This window comes from Atractosteus spatula, chromosome 7, assembly GCF_055471065.1.
Source record: "Atractosteus spatula isolate fAtrSpa1 chromosome 7, fAtrSpa1.hap1, whole genome shotgun sequence".
Taxonomy (NCBI): domain Eukaryota; kingdom Metazoa; phylum Chordata; class Actinopteri; order Semionotiformes; family Lepisosteidae; genus Atractosteus; species Atractosteus spatula.
Genome location: NC_142712.1, coordinates 4,444,266 through 4,465,581, shown reverse-complemented (window position 1 = coordinate 4,465,581; position 21,316 = coordinate 4,444,266). Strand labels below are relative to the sequence as shown.

Below are 21,316 nucleotides of genomic sequence, written 5' to 3'. Positions count from 1 at the left end.
GCCCCGCCTTGCTGAGCTTCTGACAAGTTTGATGACCCCCAAAGCCCAGAAAAAACGTCAAATAAGAACCAAAGATTAACAATAATAACGAAATGTCAAGGAAACAACTCAGTTACACTGGGATTATCTCAAAGAGTAGAATCACATCCTCTTTTCGAACACAATAAGTGTCTGTGGACAGAGACAACTCAGTGTTGGCTCAATGACCTCAGTCAGTGACCTGTGGCATTTTTACTCCCCCCACCTCACCTGCCCCTCACCAAATCCAAACAGGACACTGTTAACGTGGAAGAAAAACAGGAAACAGCACCACCTTGTGGTTGTGCTGCATACAGGCTGCCAAAACCGCCTCTAAAGAGAAAAGGACTCTAAGCTGGGATCACGCACTGCACTTCCCCTCACAGAATAAGGTTTTGTGGATCACAGAGACAAAATAAATATAAGATGCAAACAAACGATCCCAGAAACCAGCTATTTTAAAATGTATTGTGTTGATTTAGAGATACATGTGCAATGATAAAGGGCTAAATCAGCGACTGGGGCTCGAGGCGTGGACGTGAGGGCTACCCCAGGCCCTGCCCGCTAGCCGGGACAGATGGGCGACTGTGGGTGCTGCGATGGCCGATGCCCCCTCTGCGGGACAGCTGGCTGAGACTCTCGCTCAGAGCCCTGGGGGGCTGGGGGGGCTGGGCCGGGGGAAGGATGTGGCCGCCCTTCCTGGACAGGACGCCGATCTCCTCTCTCAGGGCCTCGGCCTCCTGCGCCTGCGTCTCCACCAGCTGGATGAGCCGCTGCCTCTCGTCCTCCTCCGCCCGCCGGCGGCCCTGGAACTGCCCGCCCTGCTGGGACAACACGGGCAACATGAGCGCTCTTAGCTTTCTTGCTGGGCAGAGGGGGCTCTGAGGTTTCGAGATCGGCAGCGCCAAGCGAGCAAAACGGGCGCCTCGCCCCGGTACTACTTTCAGAGACGTCAGCTTCGACCCCGTGCGCTGAACGGCGGCAAGCTGCCAGATTCACGTCTTGGGCGTGTGCCTTCTTACTGTTGTGAAACTGTATTACCTGGGGCTCTTGACACAACCTGGCACGGTGTGTTCGTTCAAGCTCTTCGCCAGACTTTTGCTCTGCCTGAGAAAGAGAGAGGCCAGAGACTCCAGGCGTGCAGAGCTTACCATCTTTCTCTGGCGGGCGTTCAGCCGCTCCTCCAGGTCCTTCCTCTCTGTCAGCAGCTGGTTCACCTGCAGGAGTCTCTGGGTGTTCTGGCGGGTGACTTCTGTCAGGATTTCTTTGGCCTCCTGCACCTTAGCCTGGGGTCGCACACAGACACACAGGCACGGTCATTCATCCCGAAAAGAGTGACACTAGCGGGAGGGTCAGAGGTGAGAGGCAAGAGCAGCCACCATCTGGGCATTCAAAACCATTCCATTATAGGAGTTTAGTACAAAGAGTTCCCCCATTACTGGACTAGTTCCTTAGTTCAGGTCTTCAGTCCCCAAGGCCAGATCGTCGAGGGGTCCTGTCACAGCCGGCAAGTCAAGTCAGCACTTTTAGCCTTTCATTCTGTTTAATTTATTGTACTATTTTGTGTTTACCTGCCTTTTTTGTTTAGGTTTAAAATGCCTTGAGATGATGTATAACTAAAAGGACTATACAGTATAGTTTACAAATGCTGCTGCTGCTGATGACTATTATTATTATTACTATTATGGTAACACATAAACTGAAATGTTTTTTTTAATATATTCATAATGAATTTAGTGAAACTCTCTCTTTTAGAAAATTGTCATCACTACTGGCTTATCTTTAAGACTCACTGATGAGGCTCTCCATGACCACCGGTCACAATGGCATACAGAACACAGTCTTGACACTGGAAACTCCTAGAATCAACCTTAACCATGGCTTTGTGTATCCTGGCGTTGAACCTGTGACTGCCATGGACTAAGGCAACTCAGACAATTCCAGTCCGATGAAACAGACCGTTTACTATAGTGAAGCCTTAGTCACACGACCTCGGACCTTTGCACATCTTTCTCTGGCCATTAATGAGGTTTGTGAAGCTGTTCCTCGCGTTACCTCCCAGAGCTGGAGCTCACGGCCATTGTCAGCCTCCTTAGCTTGGCTCTCCTGCTTTAGTTCCTCCAGGTTCCTGTTGATTGACAGGGTCTGCAGGGCCTCCAGGTCTACTTCTTTGCCAAACTTCATCATCATCAGCTGCTGACATTTTTCCTCAAGCACTGTGAAGAGACAGCATGTCATTATTAGAATCCTTCCTGTGAACTATTAAAAAAATATATCAACGTCCAGGCTGAGGAATCTAGTAACTTGCATTTTCTGACTATTTTTATGCATGTTTCTCTGAAACCTAAATAAAAAAAACATTCATCAGGTTTATTACAGTAGCCGGCCAGCTTTCAGTGATCATGAACTTACGAACCTTGTATCTTGGCCGTCATGTCTCTCTTGTCGTGGATGAGCTGCACGTGCTCCTGGCGCGCCTGGCGATACAGCTCCCTCTGCTGGCTCTTCTCCAGTTGCAGCTCCCGGATCCTCTGCTGCAACCCCACCAGCGCTGCCATGTTGAATATCAGGGCCTGGGACAGCTTGCTGGGCACTGTGCCATTATTGACATACTCAATCTTCATGGGCAGAGAAGAGAAGGAGAGGGAGAGGAAGAGACAGCAGTCAGGTCAGTGAGACTGTGGGGACATGGCCATAGTCATTCAGGACTCCTTCAGATGGAGAAAAAAACCTTCATAGGTGCTTTTGTTTTATTATTTAAATGCTCATTGCACTGTGCAAACAGATAATCCGCAGTAAATCCAATTCTTAAGTACCTAATTGTAATAAGTGAAGTAATGAGTGTAGCAGGAGATAAAGTGGTTTACTGTATCTCACTCTAAGCAGGACCCCATCTGCACAGACCCACCTGATGGAGTCTCAGAGGCACCACCACATCTAACTCGTTAAGCTTCTGTTGCTTCTCCCGCTGAAACAGCTCCAGCTCGCCCTCTGCTGTCTTTAGGCTTGCGCTGACAATTTTCTCCTGAGAGGAAAATGGCAATTGTCATTAAAAACCAGAGCCCTGCAAGCAAAGCAAATAAACCAGCAAAGCCAGAGTGCAACACCATCCTACGTCTGAGTCTCAAATGGATCAGAAGAAGTTAAATGGTTGTGACATTTTCTGGGGTATGTCCATGAAAACAGTGCCCAGGCAGCCTCCTCGGAGTTAAGACTTGCCTTCTTAACCAAGGAGTCGCATTCCTTTTTCAGGCTGTCTGCGATCTTCTTTTCCTCCATCAGGGCCTCCTCAATGTCCAGTCGCTTCTCTCGCAGCTCAATGGTGCTGTCAAACAGCTCTGGGTTGCAGTCTGCACACAACCGGCACAGAGCATGTCAGCCGTTAAAACAATAGTACGAGAAACAGAATCACAAAGCAAGGAAAATGTACTTGGGAGTGGGTGTAAACTGGAGTACACTGGTAAGAAATATCATGAAGACTAAGTGAATTTCAATGGATACGAGGCAGTGGCCTGGGTTACTCACTGGGTGGGCACACACTGTCATCTAGAGGGCCAGTCTCTGACCCTGAGTCTTCTTCATCGCTGCCCCAGTCAGACTCTTCATCAGACTCCTCCTCACTCTCCACTTCCTCCTCTGAAGGCAATCATGACAGCCAAACTGTATTAATGTTTGCATTTTTGTAACCTAACTTGTCACATTTCCATGGCTTGAAGTCAGTAAGGTACTGTCGAATACTACAGAAAGAAAACTGATAGTCAGTTGTCAAAAACCGTGCCGTCCTGTAAGCAGATATGTCCTCCCTGTAACATAATCCTCAAGCTAACACCAACCTTCATCCCCTTTCCTCTCTTTCTTCTTCACTCGCTTGATTTTCTTCTTGAAGACCTTGGTGAGGAAGTCTGCGAACTTGTTGTTCTCGCCCAGGGAGGCCTGGAAAGTGGCAGCAATGGCTCTCTCTTTCTCCTGCAGCTTGGAGATGTCCCGCTTCTTGGCTTCCAGCTGCTGCTGGCACTCCTCGTACTTGCACTGCACTCACCAAACACAGCCAGGTGTCAGAGGAACGCTCGTGAGGAACACTCACAGTACTCTTCCAGAACGTGAAACTAATATCACTTCTCCTTTGTTTAACTGTGCCCCAGTTGTTTTAGCTGAGTTAGGAGACAAATTATTGCCTTGCAGAATGACTAAATATTAGGTTAAAATATAATTTATGTACACGGTAACCTTCAGGTATGGATGTGGATGTTTGCCCGTTTTGCCTTCCGGGCATGTACTGTAGAGGCAGCAACATCCTGTTGCTGTTTCCGTAACATCAGTTTTTTACAGGACAGGGCTGTTAGCCTTGTGCCCAGCCTCCAGCATGGAGGACCTGGCGCCCGACATGGGACACGAACCCACTAGCCTGAGATTATGAGTCTCATGATCTACCAACAGAGCCGGTCGGGGCCCAACCTTCAGGTAGGATTTCTATGCAATTGCTTAAGGCAGTATCTACTATTCCAATCTGTTCAATTGGTGGATTTTGACACTACCAGATTTATACAACTCGTTTTACCAGTTCGTGAACAGTGCCCATGATGAAGGAGATGGCTGTGCCATAGGTCTGACTGGGACGGCCCGTATTGAAGACTGCCCACCTGCAGCTCCAGTTCCTCCCCGATGCGCGTGTTGACTCGCTCCTGCAGGATGTTCTCTCTCTTCTCAAACTCCTTGAGCAGCAGCAGCTCCTGGAACAGCGTGACGTGCTGCAGGTCCACCAGCTTCATCTGGATGTCCAGCTGCAGCTTCTGATGCCTCAGCAGGAACAGCTCGGCATCGAAATTCTTCGTCAGGTCCTCAATCTCTCACCCGGAGCAGAGGGAAGACAAATCAGAAAGGCTAAAGCTTTCTTCAGATAGCAGAGAAACAATGTAAATGAACATGTCTGACTCAAAATGGGGCATAAACCTGTAGAATTCAGATGGACATTAGCTCCTCTATGTTAAGAAAGCAGGGAAGAATGGCAGGCAACGTACCTGGTCATTGGAATTTACATTCTCTGTGTGGGGGGCTAAATATATTTTTATCCTGTGCTCATTTATAGTCATTTATAGTGTCCTTGTGATAAGCACAACATTTATGGTACTATAAAAAGCTTGTTCTGGGTTTATCTGGTTTATAAAATGCACTCTGAAGTGCTTGTGTTTCAGAGCTGGGTCAGTAAAGATACATTAACCTCTCAACTGTGTTCTCCATATGGCCGTCAATCGTAACACTTACTTCAAAACTGCAGTGAACTGCGCTGTGACCTCCTGCCTCCCTACACCCCATTCAACTGAAAGAAGAACTGTGTCTTTCAATGTGGGGCTGGTCATCATTTGCCAGAAAAGTTTACCAATGCTTCCCCATAGCACAGTCTATCCTAGAGAGCACGTAAGCTGCTTTATTGATTATCGATTCAGACAGCAGTTCTCACCCTCTGCAGCAGGCTCTCTTGCAGGTAGAGGTGTCTAATTTCCTCTGCCTGCTGCATTTCTTCCTCCAGGTCAGTGAGGACGGCGTCATACTGCTCAGTCTGGCTCTCGCTGGAACACGGGGTGCCCTCCCTGTGGGGGCTCTCGCAGGCCAGCATCTCCTCCTGCTCTCGTCCAGCCAACTCAAGGCCCAGAAACCCAGACTCGTCTTCTCCCCCCTCCGGGTCTGCAGTGCGGGCGTGCTTGGCTCTCAGCTGCTTGTACCTCAGCAGAGTGTCCCTGGTGTAGCGCATCTTCCGCTCGGGCATTTCTTCGGGCAGCAGCGTGGGCACGCTGGGCACAGGGAGCCGCTTGGCAGGATCCAGGCGGCTCTGCACCGTCCGCAGCTGCAGGACGCAGTCCCGGATCTGCCGGATAGACTCCACTTTGGAGTTCCGGAGGCTCATGATCTTCTCATTCATGTCTGTTTTGAGGTCATGCATCTACACACGTGAAAAGAAATATAGTAAAGAAGTCAGAAAATGATATCAGATTACCAATATTTTTTAACAGCTTTCCACCAGAATTGTCTTTCAATCTATTATTTAGTTATTTTACATACTATTTAAGGAGTCAGTCAAACCAAGCTATTTTTTTTCACAATACAGATCATACTTACGCAATCGTTTTTTATGATAAGATTCGTTAAAACATTTAACGGGCCAGCAGCCATGTCACCCTGCAACTTACAATTGGCAGCCCCACTGGAGCTCAGCAGGTGTGAGCCTGGTCAGTACCTGGATGAAGAGACCTCCTGGGAAAAACTAAGGCTGCTGCTGGAAGAGGTGTTAGTGGGGCCAGCAGGGGGCACTCACCCTGCGGTCCTTGTAGGTCCTAATGCCCCAGTATAGCGACGGGGACACTATACTGTAAACAAGCGCCGTCTTTCGGATGAGGTGTAAAACTGCGTCCTGACTCTCTGTGGTCGTTAAAAATCCCAGGGTGTTTCTCGAAAAAGAGTAGGGGTGTAACCCTGGCGTCCTGGCCAAATTTCCCATTGGCCCTTACCAATCAAATTTCCCATTGGCCCTTACCTCCTAATAATCCCCCTCTATGAATTGGCTACATTACTTTGTTCTCCTCCCCCCCCCACTCCGATGGCAGGCGGAGCGACACGCCGGTTGGAGTATTTCTCGGTCACATTTAATGGCAACGTCAGCTCAAAGATTTGGTTCAAACCACCAAATGGAGACGGGGATCTGGACCCTGCTGATGCGGGATTAACGCTAGGATGAGAGAGAGATGCGTTAAAACCTTTAAAGGTTTTATCGTACTATCCACTGAGCTGTTACATGGAAATGCAATTAATTCAGATTGTAGAGTAATGGAATCAGAATGATGATCTGGTTTCAAAATGAACACCTTCTCTTCCAGGTTGACCAGCTGGACTCTCTTCTTTTCTGCATTCATTCTCAAGTGCTCAGGCACAGTGAAGTCCTTTGCCGTCTTCAGCTTGAAATCCCCCATGTTGTCCTGGGCAATTTTAATGGCCTCCACATCTCTGGGGTCCTCAAAGTTCTCATCTGGCTTTGAGGCATAACTGAAAATAGACACTTGGTTTAGGAGCTGTAATATTGGACGACCTCTAGATTTTGGATGTGTCTGAACAACCAGATCTTCAAAATCCACTTCTATACAGGACTGGTACAACTAGCTGAGTTGCATATCCATTGAACTAAACCTAGGAGCTCAGCTCTAGCAGACAGGAAGGCCTCGTTAACAATCCAATCAGACTGTTGAATTTACAGATTACCTCAGCACCGTACTCACAAATGAATAAAAACTCTCCTCTGCAGACCCACCCTTTACAGTCTCGAACAGTCTATTATGTTAATTATTTAAGATTTTTTTTTTACATTCATATTTTCAGTACTCCCAGAAAGATTCTGTGCTCTTGCTTGCCCTGTAGCTGAAACAAAGCCAATAACGGAAGTCTTACAGTTCCTCCCACTCTTTCTTCCTCTTCTCGATCTTGGCCCGGGCTCTCTCGGCCTTCTCCATTGCTTTCTGTAGCTTCTCTGCCTGACGACCCGCCAGCCTGGTGCCTGCTGCATGTGTGCCACGTCTCTGAAGCATGGCATCGTGGCCAGGGCCACCGTCCCTCTCCTCCTCTAGGTAAAGCAAAACCCACCAGTTGGCACAGGCAGCATGAGGACAACAAGCCTCACAAATACTTGCATCTCTCTGCACGGCTTCTTCTCGTGACTTTTCTGTACATAGCACCTTGGGAACATCCGCGAAGCCACGACACAAGCATGACAGACAGCGTGGGGCCCGGGGACAAGGAGGAGTGCTCGTCTGAATACGAGGAGAGGAGCACTGGCACTAATGGGCAGTACAAGAACCCCTCTTGACATTAGAGAAGAGTAACATAATAAATAATAAATATCCCTCAATAAATAATGAATTTAAAATACCATAAAAGTTGATCCATTTAAAGCTATGTTCAATTCCACACAGATATTAAAGACGGGGCTAGGCTCACCGCTGTAGCTGCTGTCCCGGCCGTACTCCGCCCGGCTGCGTCTCCGCTCCTGCCCCGCCTGGCTCGCCCGCTTGCTCTTCTGCTTCAGCTGGTGGTACTTCCTGGACAGCGCCAGGAGGCGGTAGGTGGACACCTTGTAATCGCTTCCGAAAGCTCTCACGATGACCGTGTCCGACTCCAGAGAGTCCCAGAACCTGCGCAGAGCCAAGTGAGAAAAGCATTTTCTTTTTCCTTGGAGCTAATGTCTGTACCTAGGAAAAAGACCAGCGAAGGGGAGATTGCCGATGAGTATGCTCAGTCAGTGGACACGCTTCACTGAGCTCATTCAATTCCAGGGTGCCTATAAAGAAAACATTACTCTGCTATTGTTTTACAGACAGATTTTGAAAATTCCAGAAAAAGGTTAAATTAAGTCTCGTCCTGGAACAATAAGATATCTTCTAAACTGGGGTTTGAGAATATGGGGTTTTGTATAGTGAAGGAAGATGGCTGCTATTGAGTATTCCAGTTGCATTCCTGTCCAGTAATGATATATTGAGCCCACGGGGCTGAACAGTACCGTTCCTGCAGCTTCTGCAACCCAATCCTGTGCTTCTCCTCCTCCCAGGCCAGTTCTTTGCGAACCGCACGGACCCTCTGAGCCGTCAGCCTTTCCGTTTCCTCTCTGATCCGTGGGTCCAGCTCAAACTCCTGGGGAAGACAGGAGAACACTTTGGTTTTGGACAGTGACTGAAGCAGCCTTGTTTTACATCCACTTGTCCTCTGACTCTTTTTTTTAACATCTTTAATAACATGAAAACTGAGGTGCAGTACTAACATTGCAGGGACACAGTCAATCATAGCTGTTTGTACTACGGTCCTAACCCACTGCATTTTGCATCTTTCATTTTGGCATGAATAACACCTGCAGCAGTGCACCAGCAGTGATCTGTGTACATTTCAAGTTATTCACATACTGACAGGGTGGAACATCGACTATTTGTGGAGATTTTCAGTAAAATTAATAAAATTTCAGCGTTCAAGGCTTGCTAAGAGTTAAGGTTCATACTCCTAAGACACCCAGCAGTATAAAAAGCCTTTTGTTCACAAGAGTCACAGAAACCTTTCAAGATGTTAACATGTGCGGCAATACTCCGATATTGTTTTGAAGAATAAGAGCACAGCGGCAGTGACAGCACGTGCCCGGGCGCTGCGCTGGCCAACCTTACCGCCCTGTCCAGCCGCACGTGCTCGGGCAGGCTCTGGTTCTGCAGCAGGAGCTGCCTGAACTCCTTCTCCAGCTCACTCAGCTTCCTCCTCCTCCCAGCTCTCCTCTCCTCTGCCTCCCTCCTCATCCGGTCCATCTCCGATTTCTGCTTCGCTGTCTCAATGCTAAATCACACAAAGGTAAAAACCTGGGCAAAAGATGTCCTTCTGACACGGACTTTTTCAAATGTTGTTTGTTCGGTGCCTTCTTGATGTTTAATTGTTTAATGCTGATGTTTCTATTTACATACCTGTACGCATTTGGATCTTCAATGTCCTCTGCAACCTTTTCCTTTTCTAGACCTTCCTATTATTGTTCAAAACAAATGAAAACATGACATTGTACCATAACATACAAAAGAACACAGCACTTTTATTCTGAGATAGAAAACACAGCACACAGTTGAGCTGATTTATTTTCTTTCTGTTTGGTAAAACTACAAGTTGCCTCTTGGAAACAATATACAGTATCATAAACCAAATGGTACTGTATTGTAATCAATGGCTGAAGCTGACAGTACAATGTCCTGCTTTGTGCTTCTGCCCTTGTATTACCAGTATGAGTCCTCACCCGGGGAGAAGGGACCTTGGCTCTTTTCTTTTCCAGTGCTCTGTGGAGGTCCTCCTGCGGCAGCAGGCTGAACACAAAGATATTGCCGTCCTCCCCAGCAGTGAGGACAAACTGATCGTCGTGGCTGCAGCACACCCTTCGCAACGCCCCGTACTGGTTGTCATGGACACTCAGTGCCCAGAATCCTTGCATGGAGGGGAGGACAGGGCTGTCGGGCTGCAGGGGGTACACCCTCACCTGGCCGCTCTGCATCCCACAGAGCAACAGCTGCCTGTTGGAGCTGCAGTACAACAGGTAAGAACAGGACAGGATACGGTCATTTCGCATAGCCTCACCACAGCACACCGCACTGCACGGGACAGCTTTGTCATTCCTCTGGCGATACAAAGTCACGGGAAAACAACTCAGCAGTGACACGGCTCCCTGTACTCACCTGAAGCTCATGGTCCTGATGGGATCGCGGTCCGTGTCCTGAACTGGGAGGAAACTGAAAGGCTCATCCTGTCTCTCCAGTGGGTCCTGCTCAGCGTCCTGCTGCTCAGAGAACTTGCAGTGATAGAGAAATCCGGAGTCGTACCCACCCTGTACAGAGAAAGAGAGAAAGGAATCAAGAGCTGAACAGATGAGAATTTCATTAGCAACAGAAATTCAGAAGTATCAGTGAGCAGACTGTGTATTATTAACAATATTAACATGTCTTAATCGAATGCTACTTCCCAATCTGTCCTACAAAAGAGACGTTCAGGGGTGTGCTGTACAACACAGGACACAGCACTCAGGCTTACCGTAACAGAGCCTGCTAACGTAAATTCTGTTTAATATTCAATATGTGAAAAGCCAGGCAATAAAGAATTGGGTGTAATAACGGTGATTTGAGTATGCTCTGCTTGGTAAAATACTATATATGTGACTGCAGCTATTGTTTTCTTTGGGAAGCAAGCTGAACAATCCCTTACAGAGTTAATATGATTTTGGGAGGGGGAATTCCAACAATAAGAGTTTTTGATGAAGATAAATGTGGCGATGGTTTTATGGGGATGGCCCACTTCTGCGAATAAGAGGCGTGCTCTCATGAGGCTCCCGGAAGCAGAGCAGTACCATGGAGAGCCAGAAGGCTCCAGGCTGGGAGTAGAGGCCACAAAGCAGGGGGCTGGGGGGGTCCGGGATGTGCAGGGGGGGCAGCTCGTCCTCCTCGGGCTCGGGCTGCTCCTGCAGGTCCTCCTCCGTCAGCTCCTGGCCGAGCTCCTTCTTCCGCCTCAGCCTCTCCTCCCTCTCCTTCTGCCTCTGCTCCCTCTCCTCCCGCCGGTGCGCCACCTCCGCGTCTCTCTGCAGGGCGGGAGGGACAGACAGCCACCCGGAGAACCCTCAGACACGGAAAACCACTCGCCTCCCGCTGTCTACGCCCTCCTCCCTCAGGAACTCTGCCGCAATTCAGGACGATAAACACATCTGCTACCAACACACGACATCCTGTTGCGACATCTCTGTCGCGCTGCTGAACGCCAGTTTTAAGTCAAGCGGGGAGCGGCGTTCTGCATGTTCAGAAAGCACAAGGAGGCGGCGGAGGTACGGCTCCAGAGGCTGTCCTCGTACCCTGATGCGAGACTTGATGCTGCGGAAGTGGAAGTGCCGGGTGGGCAGGCTGCGGATCTGGTAGGTGGTGCCGGAGCTCGGCAGCTCGGGGTCGGGGGCCGGGACCTCCACCACATGGCCATTCTCACACAGGACCAGCAGGGTGCTCCTCTCCTGGGCACAGAAGAGGGCTTTGAACTGCAGGTGTAAGATCCACCCTTGCCTTCATGAAACAATCTAAGGGAGTGGCAACCATTTGGTCCATCAGCAGAACGGACCAGCATGCTCCCTGTTCTTAGTGAAGGGGAAATCCTCCCATGGTGCATTCATGAAAGACATCTGTTTCTTTTTATAGTATTATTTTTTTTTAAATACTGTTCAAAAAGATATATTTTTTTAAAAAAGCACTAAAACGTACTATACAATAAGGGAAAACAGATTTGCAAACATCTGCTGCTTTAAACGGCGAGTCATCTCTAACACCCTACTGACCCACAAGGGCGACCAGTCGGTTTTCACTGATCGAACTGGTTGTGAGGCAGAAGAAGAGGGAAGGAAGAGGGGGACGCACGTGTGATGAAGGAGACCAGTCCAGGCCCTGCACAGGCCCCAGCACGTTAACAAAGCCAATGGGCTCATATCGCTCCCCAACAGTGAAGAAAAACACAGTCTTGTCCAGGCTCTGAACAGAAACACAAACACAGACACTTAAAAATGGCACTGTCAGATATGCTCAGTATGCTAAAGCTCCTTGCAGTGAAGGGTAACTGGAATTTTATTTTTAAATACCTAAAACTAACAAATGATCTTCTAGTGAACAAGATCAACACATGAACTAAAATGTCCGCTGTCAGCAGGTATCTTTTACTCTTCTTGCCGGCGTAAGCGTCCCATCTTCTGGGAGCTGGGAGCGACCTGCCTACCCCAGTGGCCAGGATCTCTCCGTTCCTCTCGTACGCGATGGCGGTGACCGGGCCGGTGTGAGGCTTGAAGGCCTGCTTGAGACGGATCTCCGCGGCGCCGGAGCGAGAGATCCCCGCCACGGCCGACAGGCCCAGAGGATTGTAAACCTCCAGAAGTCGCACCACTCCGTCCTGGAAACCCACCGTCATCAGGCCGCCCTTGGGGTTCACCTGGAGGAAAAGCAAGAAGGACGAGGCAGTTGTTACATCACGCCCCCGGAGAACTCACTGCCCTTAATCAACTCCTTCACATTCCAGTGCAGTTCCCAATGAACTAATCAGACACACTTATACCAACCTGACACGCCACTCCTTGCTCAGTGTTGGGTTTTACCCAGCTAGAGCTGCATTGTTCCCTGTTTCACAAGATTTCTAAGTTTTTGGCTCTGACCCCTGGCTTTGTCTCTGACTTCGTCTACTGGATCTCGACTTGGTTATTGTGGATGTACTGGTTTTTGACCCTGGCCTGACCTCCTGAGCCACATTTTCGGATAATCTCCTGCTGGTACTTCGAATTCAGAGGATTCTGCTTGGGGTCCTTCTTCCACACCATAACAGCAGTCACACACTGGTCCCCGAAGAATCACAGAGACATATCAGACATCAGAGACTCCGTCAAAGCGGCAGATACGGACACCTTACCATGCGAGGTGCCCAGGTCAGGGTGGTTCCTCCTTGTCTGAAGTGGCCAGTGGTCAGCTCCTTCTTAGCAAGGAAGTCAAAAATGCGCACAGACCCTTAAGATGGGAAGAGAAAATAGCCACTGCAACAATGCCTAGACTTCACTGCACACAACTCTCATGATATTGAAATTCTTCGGAACAGAAAGTGAAAGCTTAAACCTTTTTCTAGGTATGTCATTAAGGGTTGATATTTAGGCTTATTACAAGGTTTGGCATTTTGGCACACTTTGACAAACTTTTAAAATAAAGGCTATGTGACTGTAATTTGAAATACAGCTTCTACAGTTCCCAGGTCTATTTCCAGCACAGATTGTATAACGGTGACAAATCAACATTCTGTGGCTAAACAACAGACTTGTCTACCATCAAAGTAATAAGTGATTCTCACGGTCCAGCGCGGTCGTGGCCATCAGGTGAGAGGTAGTCGAGACATCCATCCCCTGGATAATTCCCGAGTGGAAGGAAAACAGGCACTCCGGGTCCTGTGTCTGAAACCAGATCACAACAGTTTAAAACAACAGTTGAGCCCCTATTCCTGAGAGACTGTGTGGCATGAACAACTGTCACCAACAGACCACAAGGTCGGCAGTTAAAAGACACGTGCATACTTCAAACCTACCGCAGGTTTTCATCTGCCAAAAGCCTGTCCATGCTTAGGCTGGGAATGTTATCTTGAAACTAACGTGAGTTAACAGTTCGGGAGCTGTTCCGATTGTTTTCTGCTTTGCTAAGATGTGTCTAAAAGGGAGAATGACTGGAAACTCCCTTAAATCAGCTCAGACCCCCCTTCTTCTCACGAGCCACCACTGGCAGAACTCATAACAATGTCATCCTTCAAATGTTGGATTAGTCTTTTTATTCAAAAATGTAAGATATGAAAACTTACAATGTTTGAAAATGACAGATCGAGTTTCCAGATGGCCCCCTGTGCATCCTGTAAGAAAAAACAGTAGACATGATGATGCTAATTAATAATGTAAAAGCAGCGATTTTACTTCAAAGTACATCACAAGCTTTACCAACTTCTTCAATGCTTACAGACATCAGAATATGAGATGTTAACACTTATTATTACTGCATATTCTTTTAGTCACTAAATCTTGACACGGTTGCTTAAATTTAGATTTTTATGTCAAACAACAGTCAAGAAATAAGACTGTTCATATTGCACTGACACTAAAAAAAGGTAGTGAATGTTCATAAGTACTGTATAGGCTACAAGGAAAATATAAATTAAAGTTACAAAAAGAATAACATAAACTCAAAGCGCCTATGCAGACCCCTGCTGCCAGTTGTAATCTGTTGGCTTACCAGAAGCACAGACCCTACCTGAGCAAACCAGATGAAGGAGTCTGGGCCCGAGCCCCTCACCATGGAGTACAGGCTCACTCTTTTCCCAATCACGATCTCATTCATGGGCTCAATCTCAAACAGCCCGCTGTCGTCCACGGAGTCTGCAGAGTCGACACCCTCAAAGTCCCACACCTGAGCCAACCACAGGACACGTGTCACGGAACATGACAACGAGCCTAGAAACACTTGCGATTCTCACAAACTTAAAGAAACAATTAAAGAACCGAGAACAGTTCACCTTTAGCCAAGACATGGCATTCTGTTAGAAAGTGACGTGTTGTTAAGACATTGTTCGGTGTAACGCATGGAGTGGGTTAGCTGACCCACATTTACTAGCATCTGCTCAAAAAACACGTCTACTGCTTCATCCATTCATCCGTTTCTCAGCACTGGCAATGACACCAGTAACTGTTCTGTAGAAAGAGGAGCAGGGGGCGAAGTGAGCTGTGCCTCACCCTGATGGCCCCATCAGTCCCGACAGTGAGCAGCTCCCCCTCGTCCAGGACGAACTGCTGGATGGGTCCCAAGTGGCACGGCCGCCCCCCTTTCCGGCAGATCTCCACCTTAATCAGCCCGCCGTCCCAGAGCAGCATGTTTCCCCACTCTGAGCCCGACACCACCTGGCACAGCGGGAACAGAGTGGTAACTGAATGCTGGGCCCACACAGAGGGCAGCATTCAGATACAGTATGTGCACTTCATTGACTAACATCTGAAGCCCCTATTCATAAAATCGTTGTCATTCAGGATCATTAGAACAGGTTAGTTCCTCTGGATACAGTTGCTAAATTGTTGCGATCACTCTATTTTTGTTACTGCTAGTTTAGGACACACGCAGTGGAATAATTAGTTACTTTTACCTGCTCCTTCCACTCTTACCCTCCACTTCACTCCAAATCCTTCAAGTCCTCTTTCGTGAGAGAACCAAAATAAAATGACACTTAAAGCACATCGGGTTAAGAAGTCAACTTACAGCAAACACCCCTGGGTTTGCCTCAGAAATCAGCATTCATCTTTGAAATAATGTGTGACCTGCTTTTTTGAAGTTCTGCATTCAAGGGAAAGAAATACAAGCAATTTTTAACAAACCTTGCCATCAGGTAGCTCCACGTAGCCGTCAATGTCAGTCAATGCTGTTTTTCCAAACCTTCCCAGCATGCCCTGCAGCTTCAGCCCAGTGAAGGTGCTGGCCATCTTCCAAAACCTGCATTTAAGCAAAAAGTCTTATGTTACACAAATAACTTAACAAAAACACAAAGGCTTCAAAAAATAACAATAAGAAAACAAGGCAGAATTAAGTAGCAGAAGCACAGTGTCTTTTCTTCGCATGATTTACACAGAAATCCTGTTTTGAAATGTTACACCAAGACTTTTTGTGGTTCAGTCTGGCAGAAATCACAAAAATGTTTGTCAGAGCTGCGTGAACTTTGTTCACCAAGTTCAGCCCTGTCCATGCTAACTCACTAACAACAGAAACCATTGCTGACACGTTTCCTGTTACAGTTTGGAGTAACTCAGATTAGTTCCTCTTCGTTACAGCCCTGAGATCGGCACTGACTTGATGTGCCCGGAGCCGGAGCTGGTGAGCTGGCCAGGGTTGTCCGGAGAGAACGTGACTCTGTAGATGTCCTGGGAGAAAGCCTTGGAGCGCAGCACGACCTGCTCCTCCTGCCAGTCCCACAAGGTCAGCATGTAGTCAGGGTTGCTGCCCACGCTGGCCAGGAGACTGCCCGTGCTGTTAAAATCTACACAGCTGTAGGCCTCCTCTGTGCCTCCTACAGTGTGGGAGATAAGCATACCAGTATTTCTTCTGAGGCGCTCCAAAACACAAAATAAAACAAACTGGGCTAACCTGTATTCTTTCACCTGAAACAAACTTATTTTTAACATGCAAAGGAACAAGTAAAGGTTTATTCCATGCTGAAAAGAGAAGAAACACAACGTTTTGGCTGTGGAGCCTGGGTGACGCAGGTACACAGCTACCTACTTGAACTACTTATTTTTAACATTACATGTGCTATTTGTTTTTCTTCATCTACTTTAGAATGTGAATTCTAACTACTAATGACAATATAGACTGTTGTCTGTGGTTATTCCTTCTTCTCATCTAAAATTTGGCTGCTGGCTTCTCCATTTGGCTTTTATACATACAAACCTCTTAGTTTTCTGTAAGGTCGCAGCGAGGGATACTCATAGATAATGATATCTGGCTGGGTGCCCTTCTCTGCTACAGCAAAATAGTTTTTACTGGGGTGTACCTAGAGAAAGAAAGACATTCAAAATGAACTTGAATGAACTGAACTTAACAATTTCATTGTTTCTAAACAACGTTTAGCACATTTTCTATTGGAAGGTCACAATATCTCAGACACAGAAGGCATCTTCTGTTAACAGTGACTGAATTTACTGTATGTTGCGCTTGTCCAGCGGATAATCTCATAGCAAGAACACTACAGCACAGCAAGCAGGCGGCAAATTGAAAGTGAGACCTGACATATGTAAAATGTATTGCCACTGATGAACAATGTATTTTCTAACGAAGCTTTCCTCTTTACTAATGAAACAATTTATTGTAACACTCTTTCACTCCATTATGATGGTACTGCATCCACTGATGCTGTACTGTACAACCACTTTGTGATTCCTGATGATGTACTGTACCATGACTCTGCTCAGTCTGTAATGTACTGTGCAACTACTGTGCTGATTGTGTGCGATGTACTGTACAACCGGTCTGCTGATTCTGTGCGAGGTACTGTACCATTATTGTGCCAATTCCTCCTCCACTACAACTCCTCAAGTAACGCTGCTCCTTAGTTGTCCAATCCAGGAGGATCACCAGGTTCCCAGCCACAAAGGCGAGGGTGTTCTCATCGAGAAGCTGCAGATTTGCCCTCTTGGTGCAGTCATAGCCAAAAGAGTGTCTGGACAAGGCTGTCAAAGACTAAACTGCCTGGCTTTCAAAGTCTTCAAACACCTTTTGTCTTAAAACAGAGTCATAAAAGCCTGACACCTGTGAGATGTCTGGTGGGATACTGCTGTTGCCTCTTTGAGTAAGGTACTTTACTTGAATTGTTTTAGTAAATGCCCTGCCTTATAAATGGGTCTGTGGGCCATATTTGTACATGAGAATTTGCTCAAAACTGAATTACGAAGGAATAAACAATAGTGCTTTGCTATTTGCATTTGCTTGTTTTGCTCTGGTTGAATGTGAAATCGGTTAGTGTACATTTTCTGAAGTTCTGTTGGTTTTTTTTTTGTGAGAGGTACTATTACGCCACAGTTTAAGTTTAAACCTTGAAGTTCGAAAGGTTTTGCAGAACAACTTTCAGTTTCAAAACCAAGGAATGAGAAGGCGACATTTGCAGTCCTGGCTTAAAGTGGACACAAATGCAACTTGTTCAACAACAGAACAACAAAAGGTTGTTTTTTTTAGTCTAATCTAGTTGTTTGAAACACAAGGATACAGCAGTTGAAGCAGGTTAGTAGGAATGCCAGAGTCTGGGGACACAAAAGGTTTAGAACAGAGCTCCTCGTACTCGTAGTAAAAGTCTCGAGGGACCTTCTTCACTGCTGTGCAGCTGTCCTCTCCCTCTTCCTCCTCTTTATGAGCATTTATACTCGGCTCCTGGGGTCCGTACTTCCCAGCAAGCTCACCACCTTCTAGAGACGGGGAAACAGAAATAAAAGAAAAGGGAATTAGCTCTCAGAGAGCTGTCAAACGGAAAGCTAACGGAATTTACTAAAACTCTGTATTTGCCATGTGGATTTAGATCCTATCTGAACTAACGCCTTCATGCAGATACGAAGTAGATGAGTGGTGAAGACAGGTTGACAGTACCCTCAGCAGGCTGTGTGTGGGCTTCAGCTTCTCCCTCTGAAGAGCGGACATTCACATGGGGCTCCTTCACTGCCTCTTCACCGTCTGTGGTCTTACTGCTTTCTACCGGCTCCTGGCTTTCTGTTTCGGTCTCCTCTACATCAGAATACAAGACTGATTTCATTCAACTTGCTATAGTCCAGAGCTCAGATCTCAGCACTACAGTCTGATTATACTGTAAAAGATAATAAGCATTTGAAAATGGCTGAGCTAGACCTTTACATTTGTGAGTGAATTCACTGATGATTTTAGCTCAAATTGAGAAATATCTCTTGCATCTGAATTACAAAAAGGCTACATGTTAGATTTTGTGGTCAACCAATATTGCATTTTCCTTTACCATTACCTGTAAATCCATAATGCGAAGTGCCATCGTGAGCTGTCTTTGATATGGACATCAAGGAAAGTCTTCCAGTTTTCGCTGGCCTTGATGCTTAGTTCTTACTGTTCAGCGCTGTCTACAGGTAGAAAGGGACACTCACCTGGTGGTGTCCCTGGAGTGTCTGGCCCTGCAGGCTCTCCTTCTGCCACTGGGGGGACTCCGTCCCTGGCTTCTGAAGCCTCCTGGTCCTTTTCACCGGCCGCATCTTCCTCCTCTCCTTCGACGCAGCGGAAATGGAAAGAACAATTAGTCTCTGCTAGCCCCCCGCGAGATCAGTGACAGCCAGGTCAATGGCAGGAGAAGCCCGTTTCTGCAAGCAGTATCACTTTCCTCCCTGCACAGGCCTGAGAAGGTCATCTCCTGCGTCCTTCCGGCAACACACACGGGTGCCGACTAGGACACCTTCGGTACCGCCAGGAGGAGCGAGCTGATCAAAGGTCACTGCCGAGAGACAGGGAGGGGCGGCCCAGCGTACCTTCTGCCCCCCTCTCAGGCTGCTCCCCGGGGCCTGTGTCCTCCTGGCGCTCAGAGGGCAGTTGGGGGTCAGTGAGCTCGCGGTCAGAGGTTTCACCCTGAGCGCCCTCCTCCCTGGGGCTCTCCATGTCCACTGCCTCCTTCTCCCTCCCGTCCTCTGCAAATCAGCACAGGGAAGGCCAGATTACTGTTTCGCGCGTGTCTTCGCCTGGATGGGTCAATTTTCATCACAGCTCCTCCGTTCTGATATTCCGGGACGGCAACAGCTTTGGACTCTGTGCCGTTTTGCTCAAGTCGGGTCTGTCTCGCTATCAGGTCCCTAAGGACGGAAACGCAGGCTTTCTCTAGTCCAGGTGACCCCGGGGTTTTACTTACAGGCAATAAGAATAAGCAGCCGGTGTGAAGAGCAAAGGAACACCCGCAGGGCCCTATCAGCTGTGACTCAATACGGCACTACTAACAAATTGATCCAATAAACGTAGTTCAATGCAAGCTGTGGCGTACCATGATGACGGCACGTCACCACTGGCAATCAGCAAACAACAATTTGTTATGGGCAACAAATGAATGAAAGGCCATGATCATATCGATCACATATGAACCACAAGAGAAAATATAACAGTCAGCTTCAGGAGCTGTTCTTGTCGATGCCCGAAATTTCACATTTCAAATAATTTTCCCCGAATAGGCTACCTATCTTGTCCGCTCAAAGCGTGAAAGAGAAACTCCGATTTTTACTACGTTCTTTCCTCGTGTCCCGTACACTGGAAACAAAATGAAATCATCTTCAATTAACTTCTAGGAAACGTTTTCTATTCTCATTTTACCCTCCTCAGCAGCGACTTCGCTCTCTGTTTGCCCCTGGGACTCCATGTTCGTTTACTGTGGTTACCTAGCAACCTCCTCACGTGGCAAGTCGCATGCGCAGAGGGGTGGAGTAGAGAGGTACGGTGCAGGTCTGTGAGTTGCGTCTGTCCCAAAAAATGCTGTACTGTAGACAAGCGGGCATGTCGGCTGTTATAAACACTACAGAATGAGAAGTTATCTTGCCCAAGTAATACAACCGACCGAGGTCTCATGGCGCGACTTACTGAATGGGTGTATCTGTTATATTAATAATTAACTGCTGCGGCGATTGAGAAGAGAATAACCTTGAGAAAAAAAACACTATCTGTGACAGGTTCGCTCGAATGCATGTATAAAAAAACTAATTGAATGCAAATACCACCAACAAAAAGCAATCTAGTTCCGTCTTAATGACTTTTTGTAATTGTTTTGGGTTGACATCGGTGTATTTTACATTTTCCCTGTTATAAAATAACAAAAGAGACTAAGCTCCATGATCTGTTGTCAGCACACTCTTCGTGATCACACGAAACCTTGAGGAATCCTACTCCGCTGGGCCCCTGGGCAAGGCCTTTAACCCCAACTGCTCCAGGGGTGCTATATAAATGGCTGATCCTGCGCTCTGACCCCCAGCTTCTCTCCCTGTCTGTGTGTCTCATGGAGAGCAAGCTGGGGTATGTGAAAAGACAAATTCCTAATATAAGAAATTGTATATGGCCAATAAAGTGATCTTATCTGATCTAAGTTTGTTTATATTTTCCTAGTCAAGTTTGCGTGTAGTGGAGAGGACCCCCTTCACCCACCCGTGAAGTTCAGCACCCACTCGGGTGACCCAAAGCAGATCAGATCAGGAGAAGGGGTGAGAGAAATTGCTTCAGCGGGCGAATTAATTTCCATGTCAATACTGTCAATTCTTCTTCAGAAGAGCCTTCACTTCACTGGTTCCATTATTTACCCCTCTGCTTCTACTTTTCTTATTACCAACATCCACGGTCTCCTCTGTATATTGTAATAGTGTTTTATCTTGTGTATTGTTTTTATTGTTGTTGTAATTCTGTACAGCGCTTTGAGAAGGCACCTTTAAAGGCGCTATATAAAATAAAGTTTATTATTATCATTATTATTATTATACTTGATCATACGGTGCGATGCGCTTCCGCGCACAAAACAGAAGTGCACCTTTCTGACCCATGGGTCAGTTTTGCCACTTCACCGGAGCCCATTACGAGAACAGCAGCAGCAGCAGCAGCAGCACTCTCACGTCTTGGTAAACGTGCCTGCTATGCCAGCAGGAAGACGGGGTGTTTCACAAGGGGCACGGGAAGGGGTTCCCCTTGCCACGCCTGCGCCG

At 47.4% G+C, this 21,316-nt stretch overlaps 1 protein-coding gene across 1 annotated transcript; it reads right to left on the bottom strand.

The window, feature by feature from the left end:
• Positions 1-527: 527 nt before the first annotated feature.
• Positions 528-20,009, bottom strand: cfap44 (cilia and flagella associated protein 44). The gene is made up of 36 exons (XM_088922054.1): positions 19,947-20,009; positions 19,121-19,276; positions 18,746-18,862; positions 18,225-18,359; positions 17,851-18,046; positions 17,145-17,307; positions 16,539-16,641; positions 15,942-16,158; positions 15,473-15,587; positions 14,840-15,004; positions 14,361-14,516; positions 13,918-13,965; positions 13,420-13,519; positions 12,991-13,085; positions 12,310-12,519; positions 11,958-12,068; positions 11,408-11,560; positions 10,913-11,140; positions 10,248-10,396; positions 9,815-10,094; positions 9,495-9,550; positions 9,207-9,369; positions 8,558-8,688; positions 7,999-8,192; positions 7,453-7,624; positions 6,876-7,053; positions 5,477-5,956; positions 4,659-4,862; positions 3,852-4,047; positions 3,544-3,654; positions 3,238-3,368; positions 2,927-3,043; positions 2,435-2,636; positions 2,074-2,234; positions 1,170-1,304; positions 528-839 (listed from the first exon to the last, which is right to left on the bottom strand). Exons 1-36 carry the CDS (start codon positions 19,990-19,992, stop codon positions 564-566), a joined length of 5,850 nt encoding a protein of 1,949 aa, XP_088778180.1. The 5' UTR covers positions 19,993-20,009; the 3' UTR covers positions 528-563.
• Positions 20,010-21,316: the final 1,307 nt, after the last annotated feature.